The sequence below is a fragment of the Centruroides vittatus genome, unplaced genomic scaffold, assembly GCF_030686945.1.
Source record: "Centruroides vittatus isolate TY-2023 unplaced genomic scaffold, ASM3068694v2 contig_273, whole genome shotgun sequence".
Lineage (NCBI taxonomy): Eukaryota > Metazoa > Arthropoda > Arachnida > Scorpiones > Buthidae > Centruroides > Centruroides vittatus.
This window is the reverse complement of record NW_027121739.1, coordinates 1,244,179-1,262,484: the sequence shown is the minus strand read 5'-3', so window position 1 is coordinate 1,262,484 and position 18,306 is coordinate 1,244,179. Positions and strand designations below refer to the sequence as shown.

The window sequence follows — 18,306 nt, the reverse complement described above, 5'->3', positions numbered from 1 at the left end:
TTGAAAATCCACGTGATTTGGTAATGACATTGTCATTTGCAATGCAAAATCGTACATTTAGTAATTCGCAGATGCTGTTTAATATTCATGGAGAAGCCTTGTTTGTAAGTATTCATTGTCTGTTCGCTGATAGGTTGACGCTGATAGGAAAACACTATATCGAGGTTTTTGGCTATATTAGATGCAAAATACATGAAAAAATTAATTTTGAGTCATTCTGTAGTTGTTTTTCAAGAGCAGGGGTATTGTTTTGGGTTTGGCTTTTTCGGTTTCGCTATTTTGTTTTTCTTATCTTATTCATTCAGCACTCTATTCCCTTTTCAATATTTCCACATTTTTCTTTTCTAAACAGACTTTCAATATTTGTCTCTTTTCTATTTTCTTCTCATCTAGCCTGTCCTCTTCTTCTTCTTCCTACTTAGTCTGCCTTCTTCCTTACCTTCTTCCTACTTAGCCTGCCCTCTTTCTTATCCTCTTTCTACTTAACCTATCATTTCTCTATTTAGCTTGTCCTCTTCATATCTTTCTTATCCTCGATGTATATATTGTTTCTTATCCTCCTTCTCCCAGTATCCTTCTCTTCCTTATCTCGCTTCTTTCCAACGTCCTTCTCTCATTATTATTTTTTCTTGGAAAAACAATAAGGAAGAGAAGAATACTGATGATAAACCAAAGAAAGTTAAATATTATTTTATATCAGTTTATAATACACGAATTTTCTTTATACCAACCTCACTTCACGAAAGCTTTATAGTTCGAATTTATGTCGATTTTTAATTATAATAAAAATGATAATTTCAATCCAAAATAAATTACATTAAAACTCTAAAACGTATACTTTATGCGGAGTTTGCAGCTTTATTATAAGTTATATAATTTATTAAATTAAACTCAAATACAATAATTCTTCTTAAAATTAGAAGTAGTAACTTACAATGAGGGGAGTGAAACCTTTCAGAATCACCTCTGCTCCACGTGATATCAGGTTTGGGTACACCATCAGCTGTACAGGTTAATGTAAGATGATTACCTTCTTCTACAACGTAGAACTCTTCGTTATTTATGATGCTCGGAGCAACTATACCAAATAATAAAGCCAATTAATATAGCAATAAAGTTATATAAATCTTTAAAAAGTCATTTTTATCACCGCAAACTCACGTGTCGAGGTCAGATTCTCGTAAATTTATCCTATAGTTCCTTAACGATAAATGCCATAGAAAATTTGAACGAAGGTATGAATTATAATTAAACAAATATAATAAATTAGTAAAAATGTGAATATTCTGAAGCAGTTTAAATATTTGAAAACGGCATTTAAAGCTCTATTGGCTCTATATTAAAAAGGAGAAAATATTAGAAAAATTGACAGCGATATGTCGCTGGTTCATTCATAAAAGTAAACAGAATACTTCTAGCGTTTAGTAAATAGAAAACTTCTTGTACTGTTTACACAAATCTACAATATACCTCTTCAATTTACTGAAGCGAAATCGATCGTAACGTCTTTCATCATTCAGCAATACAAAAGCATTAGAATCAGGCAAGTAACAAGTCGAAACTTTTCAGAATTTCTAATTAAATATTTAATTTCACTAAAATCTTTGATCAGAATTGAAGATCAATGAAGAATTGAAATATAATTTTTTCTTTTGATGTGGAATGGCAATTTTGCAAACCAAGATTGAACAATAAGTTTTGCTGACTCGTCCCATCTCCAGCATCCTCCTCTTCTTTATCTTTTTTATCTCTTTCCTTTCTTAACTTGGAAATATTTTAATAACTTGAATATTTAATAAATATTCGTGACTTTTACCATTTTTTTCCCTTCCTCTTTTCATTTTTATGTCATTAAAAATAATTTTTTTTGTAAGTTACTTCATTTAAATTTTAATTATGATTAATTAGATTGATAATAATCGAGTTTTGAAGTATTGAATAATTTCTGGGAGGAGTGGAAAAACTGTTTGAAAAATCAATTCCTATTTTTATTTCCAATAAAAATTTTAAAATTAATTATATGTATTTATGTATTAAATTTTATTTTCAGGAAAATTTTTATTAAATTATCTTAATTTTTTTTCCTTCTAACGAAACTAATTTTAATATCAATACATTAGTTACCCGATCAACTGCATCTTTAATGTAAATTCCTACACTGTTTAATCCACAGGAATATAACTAACCAACAGGAATGTAACTATAACTTATGCCTTTGTATTGGAGTCTATGTAAAATAAAAGTGGAATGCTTAAGTGCTAAGGATTTTTTATGTCTACTTAATTAAAGTACTAATGTGTACGTATATGAAGCATAGCACTTGAATATACATGCTTATGTGCTTACATTTATGGTGGCTGCATAAATATGTATGGTTATATAGATGCATAGGAGTATATATTACATTATAATGTCTACAATATCTGTCTTTTTAGGGCTTCATAAACACTTACATACTTATGTTAAGATATTTTACGTGCCAATCTTAAATTACATATATAAACTTTTATAGATTGCATTATAGCGTCATTATATAATATAGGAATTAATATAGAACATATCTTTAGAACTAAACAGATGCAAACTGCATAGGATGAGAACTAAATAGATGCAGGCACAGGAGGAGGAATATTGGTATAATGAAGTCACAATAACTCAGAAATTGTATTTTGAAAAATTGTGTGTATTGCTCTAGAAAACTTCTCACCAAGTTTCAAAAATTTTACTTTGTACTCAAAGAAAAAATTCTACGTGATACTTTAAAAGAGGTCAACGTAAGATACTTGAAAATCATGTATTATATATCCTAAGGTATAACACGATACTTCAGAAAATAAGTTTATTTTTACATATATATACAGAAGTAAACTTACAAACTTTATTTTAGGTAATATAACAAATAATTCTTGAGTAGTATCATTAATTTTCCCCACATTTAAGACTGTATTAACACATAAAATTATTATATTAGATAGCTAGATAAGTGATTCCTAGGAGGGATGTATAGAATAGTACATACCTAGTAGTATCTCAGACTTTTAAACTACTATAATTATATATAATTTTAGGATTTTTACTCCTTAATCTTGAGTAAAAACGTTAAACTAATTCAAACAGTAATTGCAAAAACTCATCGTAGATGTCTCAATTCCTACACTCGTGGGATGTTATTAATAACTAAAGATTATAAAGAAAATATGCAAAAATCTTGTTTATTATATTCTAAAAGTATTATAAAATATCAAACTCGGGCATTTTATTCGATAAAAAATGGTAAAAAACATAAAAAATTATAGTTAATTCAGAGAAAGGACATCAAAGAATTATTTCAGAAAGATTTTAACATTTATAAATATTCTTAAATTATAATTAAAAGTTAAAATTATATTAAAGAAGCTTAAAAATTAAAAATAAATGTTAAAATATTTTCTTTTATTATCATCAAAAAGCACAAACTTTAAGAAACAAACTTGATAAATTATTAGGAGAAAAAATTAAGTTATTGTAATTCGATACATCATCACTAAGTAGGATTAGAATTTAATGAGAGTTAAGTAGATAATTCTCTTATTAAATGTAGCTCTTAATTAATCCTCCAAATTAAATGAATTGTTTTATTAAATTTTAGTTTATTAAATCTTGCGACTAACACTATACTTAACGAAGAAAAATATATCCTAAACCGTTTTTATATCTATAAAGAATAAAATACGTACATGTACCTTAAAACTTATAATTTTATTTATATATATTTAAAATTTGAAGTTTCTGACTTTAATTTATCAGCGAATCTGTGAATGCTGCAAAGCGCGCATTATACTCGAGAACCGAGCTTAAAATTCGAATAAAACTTAAATTTGTGTCTCAATTAATATTTTTCTTATTTTAAAAGCTAAAAGCATTCAAAATCTTTAAACAAACAAGTTAATCCCTTATTAATTACGATTGTTGACAATGTGATCCTTCGCCATCTAGTTAATTATGATCAATCCAATTATACCTCTAATTATTATGCCTTTTTAACTCTATTTTAAATTTATTTTGTATACTAGTACTTTCTATATATATTTCTATATATTTTTTCCAATTATACCTCATTGAAGTGAGATTTAAATACCGAACGAATTAAAATTTTATTTCTCAGCATTTAATTCTAGAAAAAAATGACGAAAGAAGAATTGATTTACAGATTAAAATATTAAAGAAAATCGATTATTAAAATTATATTATCGATTTTTGATCGGAAAATTGAAGGAAATCGAAACTGTTTTAATTCATATTAAACAGGATTTTGGATTAAAAAGAAATAAAATCGATCTGGAAGAATTCCCAATTGATTAAAAGATTAAAAATCGCAGATTTTAAGATTTGTAAATTTATATATAAAGCGATCGATAGTGATATAAAAAATGTTGTAGAGAATATTTGATACGAGTTTGCAAAGAATCTATCATCGACTTTTTGATTAGAAAATGGAAATACTTTTGAGAATCCTTCGTGAGATTAAAAATCATATCGAACGATTCAAGAAAAAAATACATGAAATATTTATATCTGATTTTCATAAGCTTAAAAACTCACCAAATTCAGATATTTACGAATTTTAAGAATAATTTCGACTGTATAACAGATAGAAATCGCTTAAAAATTTGCACATTAAATTTCCTGATTTTTTTAAAAAATTAAATTAAACTTACAGGAAGAATATAAGATACAAAAATTAAAGCCTATAATTTTATCTACGTATCTTTAAAATTTCGAGCTTCTAACTATAATTTATAATAAAATATATGAAGGCTGCAAAGTGCGCATTATAGTCGAGTGAAGAGTTTCAAACTAAAATAAAACTTTCAATTTATCATACATTTTAAACTTTTAAAAAAATTTAAATATATAAAATAAATCTGAATTACAAGATAAATTACTATACAATTTTTATGAGTTTAATATCAAAAAAGAAAACTTTAAAAATCTAGCGAATGATTTATACAAGGATTTTTAAGATGTACTTTGTGCTTTTTACTGTTGTAAATATTTAAATACGATAAAAAGTAAAGAAGAATTATTTAGTTTCTAAATTAAATGCAGTACAATATTTTATAAATAATAAAATTATAAAATAAAAGGGCAAAGCTTGAAAACTACGAATGATTATTCACTTTGTAGAATGGACGAGATCGAGAGTCTCTTACAAAATAGTAAATAAAATATGACTATCTATTTTTATTTTCTTTTTTTAAAGTATACTTTCTTAAATTTTAAACACCAAAATTGCTAGAGAACTAAATTTACTTTTTAAGCTAATATTCTCCTTTATTTTTTGTCATAACTTTTGCTGTTTCATGTGAATGCAGTAAATAAAATTACAACGTTATTTATCATGAAATTATATTAAAAATTATAAAAAATACTAAGAAATAAACGTTATTTTTGCGTATATTTTTGCAAATTTCATTGAAAAAAGTATGATTTTTCTGTCAAGTGGATGAAAACAGGTTTAAAATCCTGGTTCGATAAAAAATACATTTATTAATCCACCCCTTAAAAATAATAAAATATTTAATTTTCTTATGGAGCTAAATTTATATTATTATATTTCATCTTCATCTTCTTTCACGAAAATCATTCATTTTTCGATGAAATTTACAAAATATACACAAAATAAGGTTTATTTATTAATATTTTCATAATACTCCTGTATAATATGATTCATATTCTGTAGGCTATATTTGGCTTTAAATTTCGGCTGAAAACATACTTTTAAACATAGAAAAACTCAATTTTTTGTGTTTTACAATTTACAATTTTTAAATAAAAAGATTCTTAAAACTACTTTAATAATTTATTTTTGTTGAAAATTAGATAAGAAATTCAGCTTATATGTGTTTTAACGATTGCTGCGAAAATAAATTTTAAAATGATGTTGAACAACGTTTTAAATCAATGTGATATCAATATTTATTGAGTTTGTGGATGCTCCTCAAGTGAATTTTTGTGAAATCAAATTGAAAACTACCCAATGAAAGTACGAAATGTCTGTATTTACGAGAAAAAACTTAGCTTAAAGTTTTATGATGGTTTCCCTCAACGAGAAAGTAAAATTGAAACAGAGTTATATTGCCATTTTAAAGCCTGCTTTTCCTGATCTAAATAGCATTTTCAGTTTACTTCTCTTCATATTTCTCAATAAATATATATTAAATATTATATTATGAGAGAAAATCACGATTTTTTCATCTTTATTAAAGTGCAAAACTATGAAATCAAACTTCATGCTGTGAGAATTCAACTCAAATTCTACTCGGTTCTGGTTAGAGAAATATTTAAAAATAACTTAAAATAGCCTAAATTCTTTATATAATTCATTATTTTAATTATAAACCACGGAGAACATAAATTAAAATTGAATTTCAAAATGGCCGCTTTCAAGTCGCCATTTTGAAATTACTTTGAAGATCATAGAATATTTTTAAATATAGCTCAAGACATTTGATATTTCTGTGATTGTTATCATTAAAATATGATATAAATAAATCAAGATGTTCTCTTTCATTAAGAATTTACTATTGTTGCGTATCATCAAGCACGATACGAAATGGCTGTTTTTTATATGAAAAATTCAAGAAATTTATTTGCATATGAGATGTAAATTTATAATATTTTATATGCCAATAAATTTCAGATTATTTATTACAGATTTATTTGGAGTAGCCATTTTTTTGAGTTTTTTGTAAAGAAATTCAAAAATAACAGTTTTAACATAAACATAAGCACCTTTCTTCTCTAGGAAGAGAACAGAGATGAGTTCAATTTGCCTAATTCTTTAATTATTTCTTACTCAGTCCTCTAACCTCATCAATTTTATCTCTAATAATAAATTATTTATATATATAATATGTATTTTCCTTTGATTTATTGAGAGCAATCACTAGTTTGGAAGTATATAACGGTTATTCGATTAACCATTACAGCTTTCATTGCATATTTTATATGAAATATGGCTTATTTATCTAAAGTAATGATTAAAAGTTGTATAAAATAAATGTTTATCAAGCAATTCCTAAAGAAAGTAAGAAAAAATTCTATTCATTTTGGTTGATTTTCGGCATCACTACTATCAGAGCAGCAATGTTTGGACAACCAGTAGATGATTGAACAGGTCACAAGTTAATCTACGTTGATGCATTCCACATCAATAGCATCTGATCTCTCGTCATCCCACATTAAGGAGGCCAAAATCAAGTAGAGAAGATCGATTTATCTGTGCAGTAAATGCTATTATAACAATTGTTAACACGGAAGAAAATTAAAAAAAACTTAACTTCAGCGTCATTTTACAATCGATATATTATAAAATTTCAAATTAAAATAGTTTAAAAAACAAGTAAAATCTATCATCTAGAGAATGTAAACTCAAAAGGAAAGGCTATCATTTAAAAAACACACTACATTTATTGATTGCAAAATGACAAACTTCACTAGAATATAGCAAACAGAATGATTGATAGAATTAAAAAATTGCATAATCGATTTAATGCAGGATGTTTGCATCAATCTATCATTGAAAATTATTTTTCAGAAATTTAATTTTTCGCATATTAAAAAAAATAAATGAAATAAAATTCAACTCTCCAAAAATATCAAATACAGACATTAAAAAAGCACAGAAAATCAGTAGAATTCTATACTTTTTATTTCATTATCGCGTGTTAAACTAATTCAAACGTTCTTCATATATTATCTAAGATCGAGTGAACTGTCTAGGAATAATGTATGATAGGATATCATTCGGCAGATTTAATTTACTTAAAAGATAAATAAAAAATTGTATGAATTTAATGCACTAATGTTATCATTTCGGTTGTAAATATCGATTTAAAGTGAAAACTTTTGGATTTAGAGTAAATTTTAATAATCACAATTCTTCAGGGAAATAAAGATAATAGAGATGAAAGGGATGCGGAGGAGGAGAAGTTGGAGAATGAGACAATTTAGAGCATCAAACATTAGTTTCCTTGATAAAACATGAAACTATTTCCTTGTTTGATATCATTTTATCTCTGTCAGACACAATTACATTTAGTTTTAAAGAAGAAATAAAGGATGGATTAACAAGAAAATGTAGCTGAGATAGAAAGGAAGATTTTAAAATAATAGAAAAAATAAGGTCAGGAAGAATCAAACAGGGTGTTTTTTCTCATACTTTATCTCCTTCTTCAACTATTCTACGTAGCTTTAAGCATGCTTCTATCTATCTAGTCGATGAAAGCGATAAATGATTCAATAGGTAGAGAAGAGTAAATATTTTAAAACCAACGGAAATAACCTTGCAAAAGGAAATTCTATCTTTAGTATAATCTACCATTTGATTCGGGATAATAAAAGTAATTTTAAGATTAAAGTACCACATTTTGAAACTTGAAAGATTCATGAGACGTTGAAGAAAGTCACGCTTCTTCGTTTCATTTGAAAAATAATTGATAAACTTGAATTATTTTTACTTAAAAGTCGTGAAAAATTTAAGAATCCTTCTTGAATGTTAGAAAAAGTTGATATTTTTTAAAATAATTTTGTTGTAATTTACAAAAAATTATAATTATTCTCCAATAAATATTAGAAATTTCGTACGAAAATTTCATTGAAAATTAGGAAAATTGTGGATGCAATTTTATTTTTGAATGAAGAAGAGGACAGAGAAAGAGAAGGAATTAATAAGGAATTAATTATAAAAAATTACAATTTAAAAATGGCAAAAAACGCAATTGTGATTTTTAAAATTTAGTTTTAATTTTTAATGAAAATTAAAAAATTTTATTGAAAGTTTTAAAATTCTTCGTTAAGTTCATATAAAACATAAATATTCAGAATTTTAACACGCAAATTTATTAAAATTACGCATATTGTATGTGCATAATGAACAATTTTTGATAAATAATATCCTAGATTTCAAATTCTTAAAGGAATTTAATTAATGTTTCAACAGTGAGTGATGTTTCAATTTTAAAGATACGTTTTTCTTATGGTATGACGAAATTTGTGTAGACATTCAACATGAAGCATATAGATAAAGGAAAAGGAGTAGGAGAAGTAGGAAAAAAATATAGAAGATATAGGTTACAGGAAGAGAATATAGAAAGAGAAATATAGGAAGAGGCGTTGGAAAAGAAGGAAGGAAAGATAAAGGAAGAGGATTAGGAGGAGGAGCATAACCTTCGTACAATCCGAAATACTTGAAGTTAAACAAGATCTGTTCAAGTACAAAATATAATGTTTATATGAAAACTTAACACTTAAGAATAAATAAATTGAAAACATAGATAAATTAAATCTATCAATAAATATAAGCGAAACAATTAAAGTCTTTGTATAGAAGTTTCATCAAAATATTTAAAAAATGGGCAACAATTCCACAAAGTTGATGGCTTGGAAAACGTTAGCAAAAGAGCAAATTTTAATTAGTTTAACTTGGTTTCAACCATTAGCTTTGTTTATCTAAGTCCTGTCATTTATATAAAGAGGGAGAGAGAAGAGAAGAGGGCTTAATGTTGGACAACTGTGAATTAATGATACTTCGTATGTCTTCATTAAGGATTCTACTTAATACCCTCTACTAACATCACCCCTATAAGCATATGTATAACATCTTACGTTTTTAATATTTATAGTGAAAGATGTACATTTTCTTTCATTTCTTTTGTTCTTAACTCTGTTAAATAAACGGAAAATCCAGGAAGATTTTCTCTACATCTTCCTCTTCTCCACATTCACTCGACTAAATCCACAAAAAAATTCTAAAATTGAAAAGTCTGTGCAATGCACACCCAGCAATTATATAAAGTAATAGAATTAACCTTAAGTGGTGTGTAAAAGTTCAAGATAATTTAACAATTAAAATCTTAAGATAATGATAAAAATTTCAATAAAATTTTAAAACTAATTACAAAATATTTTAAGATTTATATTAAATTAATTTACTTAATAAAATTTAATGGAGAAATGAAAAAAAAAAATAAAAATTTAATTATATTTTAAACTGCATTATGTGACGCCATCTGTTGAACGAGTTAGGTGTTAATTTAATTATTCTCTTGGGTTAAATTTACGGATTTAAACTTGGATTTGGTAATTTAATTATTTAATGTAAACGCGGTTTAAATGCTAAAGATATGAAAATTAACGTGGACAAATTAATGTTATTAATTAGTTCATTTTTAAATTAATTTCTATTTTAGAATTAAAATAGATTTGCGCTGAAGCAACCTGAATACAAGTTAACCAGAGTTTAGGTAAAATTTAAGAATTAAAACGTAAAAAAAAAAAAATAATTTTTCCTTTAAAAACTAATTAAACGTTAATTTTATAAATTGAAAAACATAAATTAATGCAGAATTATTTATTTAATTTTAAATTTATAAGCTTGGTTTCATTCATTTAACTATAGTTAATGAATGTAAACCAATACAAAAAATTAAAGGAAAAATGTTTGAAAAATTCGAAAAATTAATATTTTTAACGAAATTTAATGTTAATAATCTAAAAAATATAAAAGTAAAATCAATAATTGGTTATCTTTATTTTTATTTTCAAAATTAAACCGAATTTTTGCTGCAATAACCCGAATTAACCCGAATTTAAATGAAGCTTTAAGAATTAAAATTATATTAAAAATCAATAAATATCAATTTTATAATTATAAAGAAAAATTAAATCGAAATATTTATTTATTTTATAAACTTTTTCTTTATTAATTTAATTATTTAAGGATATTTCTTAATTTTCTAAAATTTCTAAAAAATAACCCAAAAATTTCTCTAAATTTCCGAAAAATAACCCTAAAATTTCCAAAAAATAATCCAAAAATCGATTAAAAATTAATTACTATTTTTTAAAATTTAAATATTTATTTTTAGAATTAAAACCACGTGTTTTGTTCGTGTAACTTGAATTAAATAAGTGTAAATAAAATGTAATTTAAATTTTTCCTAAGAAATATTAAAAATAGAAAAACGTAGTAAACTTAATTAAAATTATTTTAATTAATTAATTTTTCTTTTCGATTTTTAAACCATAATTAAACTGTGGCGTGTAAATTTATGTGTTTGAATTTTTTAATACATTGTTTTGGAGATTTTTCTAGAATTTATTAGCAATAATCCAAGAAATGTGAGTGAAGTGAATCGATTGGAAATTAATTTTGTTTTTTATTGTTATTTTTTCCCTATTTTTCAGCAAAGCCAAAGGCTAAAATATGTCAGTGGCACGCTACAAGGGGGTAGAGTAATGATACTCAGACGATGTTTCTGCGAAACAGATGCGCAAGATATTGCATTTTAATGACTCTTGTCCAAGAGCCCATGGCTAGAAACTTGATTATATCAAGCACAACAATCTCTCCTAGTTCACATAATACATTCACGATATCCGTTGACCGTAAACTACTTTATTATCTAAACTTCTTTCAAACTTGTGAACTTGTGGTGTACACTTTCTCCTCCTATACGAGAGGGAGGAAGGCTAAGAAACTGGAGGGGGGGTAAGAAGGAGAAGAAGATGGATCGTATGTTTTGAGATAAGAAGCTTATTCCTTCGTACATCTTTCCCAATTATTTTTATAAACCAATATTGAATTGTTTCTCGAATTTGCTAGTTAATTTTTTTAATAATGTATTTTTTTTCTTAAGGGGAATGCCTTAAAAATCTATATATTATACCGTTTTTTCTTTTGTAGAGTGGTAATGGATCGTCGTTAATCATTCGATCCGATTCGTATTCTCGGTAAGGAATTTCTGTAAATAAACAGGAGAAATTTTAAATAAATAAATAAGGTATTTTTAAATCTTCGAATTAAAATGAATTTTTTTTTTTTTAATTTTATTACAGATTTACTTAAACAGAATAGAAAAAAATTTCGTGTTTAACTCTTAATCCTCTTGAAATTTTAACTCGCATGTTTTTAACATCCCATGATATTTAAATCTGGAATTACTTTAAACACGTGAACAAAAGTAGAAGAAAAAACAAAATTCTTATATTTTCCAATAGCTTTGTAAAGTAGTTTTTTAGATTTTCTAGCTTGTTTACTGCTATTTTTCGCTTTTTAAAGTTTTACTGATCGATAAACACACTTACCAATTCTTTCAGTCCCTGGTAATCCAGGTAAGCCACGTGGTCCCATAGGACCTGGAAGTCCTCTATCTCCAGGATCTCCCTTTTGTCCAGGGTGACCTACAAAAAATAATATTTTTTATCTGTTAAAAGTGAATAGTGTCCTATATTTTAAAAACTTATCTATCAATACTTAAGACAAAAATCGTAGCCAGAAATATATTTTTAATCCTGTTCCGTATGCTATTAATTAAGGCATATTAACGTAATTTAAATACTTGTAAACACTTAAATATACTGTATAAATTTAATTAATTGAAATTGATAATTGATGCTAATCAGTACAGAATTTACTAATAGTTTCAAGTGATGACCAGTTACAAGTATTGCAGCGGAACTGCATACAGGTAGAAGAAAGTACTAAATGTTAGTTGTAAGTCTTGCAGCGGGCCATTGCACCCACGTAGAAGAAAATACTGAATGTTAATGATATTTTATGAATAAATGGCGTTAAGTCCTGCCCATCGGAGCGCAAAACAAGTATTTGTTATCACGTCACAACACAAAAACAGAGGAGATAAACGTAGATTATTTTACAATAGTTTCCTATAGTAAAAAAAGAAAAAGAAAATAGAGTTTCAAATGTAGAAAGCATATTCCATCTTCCTTCGATATGTCACATCCATTTTGCAGTATTTTGTTTTAGTTATCCGTGTTTGTTGAACTGAAGAGACGTTACTTAATGGCTTCACAGGCAGTTGAATCTGACTCTAAAAATATCTCGGCTTCCATCAACTTGTATTTTTTTCCCTTCTCTTAGAGGGGCGACAAAACCGCAGAGAAACATGCACTCAACTTTCCTTGTTGTATCAACCTATAAATCAGTCCATAACAGGTATTACAGAATCCACTAACCCGGTTCAGGTTCGATAAGAGCAGAGAATTGAAGAGCGATGTGAATGGAACGAAAAGAAAATATAGATGATGTTCATTGCATCATCCATCTTCTTACTGTCGAACCGAGTTTAACAATACTTAATGATTTTCGATACGATTTACTTTCATTTATGCCACTATTATAGTTACAAAAAGTGAAAGGATTTAAACTTTATGATGATTTTAATCGAATATAAATCCTCTCATGACGATTGGATCTGTAGTAACATTTGAAAATATAATTGGAATTACTAAAAAGTTAGCATTTCTGACATTATTACTATATTTGCAGTGATGTTATTGATATCACAATAGCGATATTAATATCATAGCAGCATTGAAGTCTGTAAAAATCAGTATAAAACAACATTAAGCACTAAGTAGAATTGTTATTGTAGCACTTAACTAATGCTTCCTTACACTAGTGAGAGTTTCTACTATTTCTTATGTTACAATACATTTTTAATTACGTTACAGCATCATAGCAACATAAAGTGCATAAAGATGTAATATTTCTGGTATTACTAACACATTTTTAATTAAGTTACAGACTGATAATAGCGAAATTAATGCCCCAGCATCACTAAAATCAGTATTTAAATCAATGGAATTCATTAACGATACTTAAAAACTTCTGATCGTTATAGTAATAACATTCATATCGGTATCACAAAGCCATAAAGCATAATAACATAACGGCATATTAAAGCAGGAATTAATAATATGGCATCATGGCAATTAATAACATAATGAAAGCCGAACTGGCAATATAACAAAATTAGAATTAGCGCCATGACAGAAATAAAATTAATGATAATAACATTGGAAATAGTATCATGCCGAAAGAGGAATTAATATTAAAGCAGTAACATAAAAAATGGTAATTAATAATTGAGTAGTATTAAAATTAGTAAATTAATCGAGTTAAATTCAGCATTACCATGAAAATCTTATCAATAATGTAGTACCATTGAACGTTATAGATATTTGTAATTTAAATATTAAATATATTTATTATTTAAATATTTAAATTTATAGAACATGTTCTAAATTGGTTATGCTACTAAAGTTACAGCATTAATTCCGTTATTAAATGCCATAACTTTAATGATACATTAAAACTAATTTGAAAGCTCGTATTTACTGTTATTGTTACTGAATTTGACGTGGATACAATTTCCAATTTTCCTAAAGGTATATCAATTTTGATGAAGTCTTGTTACTAATTCTATATATAGGCCTATAGTTTTTTCGTAACAGATAACGTTACTTGACGTTGAGTTACTGTTAATATAACGTAACTTACAGTTACTAACTTCATTATCGAAGTTAGATTGAATAGAGTGCTGTTACATTATTAAATATAAAATTTATATCCATAACTTTTGTTACTGCAATAATAGAAAGTGATGTAAATTGTTACGCTAGTAGTAACAATGATGCAATTTTATTATTACATTGTTACGTTAATAGTAACGAGTGACGCTAATTGTATAATGACAAAAGATATGAATACTTTATTGTATTGTTACTGAAGTAGTAGCAATATACGACGAAATTAATATTATTAGATAATAATAATAGAAATTTGCATTGTTACGCTAATAGTATCGTGTAGATATTTAAAAAATAAAGTAACTGATTATTTTATTGTATTGTTGCGTCACTAGCAAAACGTAATTTCAACAATTATAAAATAGACATATTTACTGCATTGTTACGTCAACGGGGCTGAAATTGATACACGTAACTGATTAGTATTCACTTTAATAGTAAAAATGTAAAACACAATTAAACTGAAATAGATATGTCTATTATATTGTTACGCTAGAGGTAGTAAATATATAATAAAAAATAAAATTAGAATTAATATACAGTATTTATCTTATAATAAAAATTGATTTATATTGTTACGCTAATAGCCTGTAAAATTAAAAAACAATTACAGAAACTGATAAATTTAATCGTTATTTACAGTAACAATTAATATTGATATGTTTATTATATTCGTTACGTTAACAGTAACAAATTTATGATAAAAATAACATTGAAATTGACATATTTATGCCATTGTTACGCTAATAATAGTACAGTATATAAAGTGTTCAAATATAATGAAATTGATAGATTTAATTGATTATTTTGTTATGTTGTTAGAGTGTAAAAGAAAATAAATATATTTCAACAATGAAAACTATATTGTCACGTTGTTTGCATTGTTTAAATGATTAACAATACCGAAATAGATTTTTTATGAGAAAAATTATTTATTTTTCTTTAGTAACATGGCGTAAGAGATAAATAAATTAAAATAATATCAACATAAACACATTTAACTTTAATGAGATTTATTTATTAAACGGGTAATAAAAATAAAAATTTAATTAATGTAGTAGGAATTCGAATGTGTATAAAAGTAACTTATATTATTATTTTTCCTATTGTTATATCGTCTTAAATAACAGAAAATGGGGATGATGTTTTGTGTTACGACGATTGTAAAGGATAAAACGAGAAATTGTATGAGTTATTCAATTTTTTCTTTATGATATTATTTTATAAAAAGTGAAAGTAATATAGCGAAATCGTTAGTTATATACGAACATCACGACAGCAATTTTTACAGGGGGTAAGGAAAAATTTGATATCTGTGACCGGTAGTTACAAGGCGAGGTCGTTATCTAGAAAACACATAGTAACGTCACGTCAGTGCAGAGTCGGCTTGATATCTTAACGACACTTCAACATTTATCTCTTTTCTTGATGACAGAAATGTGCGGTAACATCACAAGCTAACCTTATGGCCACAGTTTGAACGTGTCAGGTTGATTTTCCTTTACACTTCAATCGTTTGGAAGTTTACTATCAAGATAATTATCTTTATAATTAAATTTGTTATAAATATATTAGCATTACAAAACTTTACGTATTATCGTTACAATGGCAGAATTTAAAAGATTAAAACATCTGCTAGCGTAACAATGTTACGCTTATAACTATCGTAACAATGTAATAAATATATCAATTTCGATGTCCTTTACCGTAAGAATACACTAAATTTACTCAACTATAAAACAATTGAATTGGATATATTGTTACTCTAATTGTGTAATCTCTAACTAGCAAAATTTAATTGTAATTTATTTTTAATTCAGATTGTTACTACAGTAGCGGAGTTTGATTATGTTTAACTCAATTATAAAGTAAAAATATATTTATATTTAATCACGTGGTTAGAAACAATACCGAAATTGATATACTTATTTAATAATTAAAGTTGATTTAGTTTCTGAATTGTTATTTCAGCAGCAAGTAAAATTTTACTTAATTGAAGTAATGAAATTAATTTTTATGCTAGTAATGTACACGTGGTTAAAAATAATACAAATGAATTGTTGTTTAATAATGAAAACTGATTTATTTACTCTATTGTTACGCTAATAATACATCTTAAAAACCGATATATTTAACTTAATTATCTTTTTATGTATTGTTGCCTTAGTAGCAGACAACATAACGAAATTAATAATAAAAGATTCGAAAATACCTATGCTGGGTTTCAATTTGTAATCGTCTTTTAATATAAAATGCACGAGTCATGTGATTTAAAAAATCACATGACTCGTATATAGTTAAATATCTAAGGAAGGATGGACAGACAGACGAACATACAGTGGGAATCTACATGTCTGCAATTTGAAAATTAAAGCCAAATTAGTGCATTTTAACAATAGAAATTGAAGCATTTGTTTATATTGTTATGATAGCAATGCTTGTGTATACAGTATTTAAATAATTAATATATTTATTGCATTGTTACGCTAACAATATCGTAACAAAGTGTAAAAGACAATTAAATTAAAATAATAAAATATTATTATATTTCAACAATGGAAATTGACTAATTTATTATATTATTACTCAAATAGCACGTGCAAACAACAATACTGAAATAGATTTTATAATAGAAATAGATTATTATTCGTAGAATCTCATAAAAAGCAGATAAATTAAAACACTTTTTAAGTACTTATATTTAACATTAACGAGATTATTTTATTAAGCAAGCAGTAAACGTTAAAATTTTATTAATGAAGTAGCAGATCGAATTCATATAAAAAGCTTATACTATTTACTACTCTGTTATTATTTCTGCCATTGTTCTACTGTATTGTCACGTGTAAAAAAGTCAGCTAGATAAAATCGCGTGCTTTGGTTATAAATGATAATTTCGTTTTTTCCTATAGAAAAAAATATGGTATTTGGCTTTATTCGAGCGTATAAAAGCTAACTTGGAAATTTTTTTACTAATTTTTATAAATTGTTTGACATATTAAATTACTCTAAGAAACGTTGTATACATCGATAATGTCTTTCACACGTGTGAACCTCCCTATAAATGACTGGAAGCGACTCTGACTTAATAACATGAAGGAAAATTAACTTAAAAGTAATTGGTATATTGACCCGGTTGAAAGAATAGTGGAACAAAATTACTGTCTTGTGTAGATGGATACAATCCCATTACCCTTTTTGGTATAATGCCACAAAAGTTCGGCAATAATGCCTCAGGTCAGAAAACTTATCCATCTAAATAAGAAGAGTACATCTTCTCTATATATCTCCCTCCGGGTGTATATAGATATTCCATTTAAGAATACCCTCCATCAGAAAAATAGCATTAAAGAGATAGAGGAGATGCCATTTTATAACTAGTTTAATGTATTATCATTAAGCAAGATTCGCTCTTTCGTCTTTATATAATTTTATTTATTTATTTATTTATCATTAAATGACCGTATGCTTGTTATTAAATGGAAAATTCCTTTATTTTTATCAACGTTTGGCGTTAAACTTATGCCATTTTCACTCCCCAGAAGTGTGAGTAAAGGGTAAACATAAATTTTAAACTACAAGAGCAAATGCCACTATCTCAAGAGAGCTATTCTTTCTCAATGTCTGCAACGTCGAATATCATGATACTGTCCAGAAAGCAGCTATCCGTTTTATTTACTTCTACAACTCTCCCTACAATATAAACAGCTAAGGGTATTTACTATGTAAAGTTCGTGTTTTTTTGTCTTTTTTCCCCCTCTCTTTTCTCTTGTCAGAACAAAACTCCTTCTCATGGACATTGACTTGAATATTTATTTATTTATTCTCTTAAATATTGCATCGTAAAATATTGCACCCCATTGGCTATCATCAACAACCACTTTTTCAATTTTACAGAATAAGAAAGGATCGGGCAAAAAGAATTGAATT

General features: G+C 26.2%; 1 protein-coding gene across 1 annotated transcript in view; it reads right to left on the bottom strand.

Annotated features, from left to right (window-relative positions):
• The window catches only part of LOC136971867 (noelin-like), an 81,284-nt gene that overhangs the window by 9,417 nt on the left and 53,561 nt on the right, over positions 1-18,306 (bottom strand). Inside the window, exons 3-5 of the mRNA XM_067266381.1 lie at positions 12,130-12,225; positions 11,712-11,786; positions 935-1,078 (exon numbers count right to left, since the gene is read on the bottom strand). Of these exons, the coding sequence (XP_067122482.1) occupies positions 935-1,078; positions 11,712-11,786; positions 12,130-12,225 (315 nt within the window). The remainder of the gene's footprint in view (positions 1-934; positions 1,079-11,711; positions 11,787-12,129; positions 12,226-18,306) is intronic.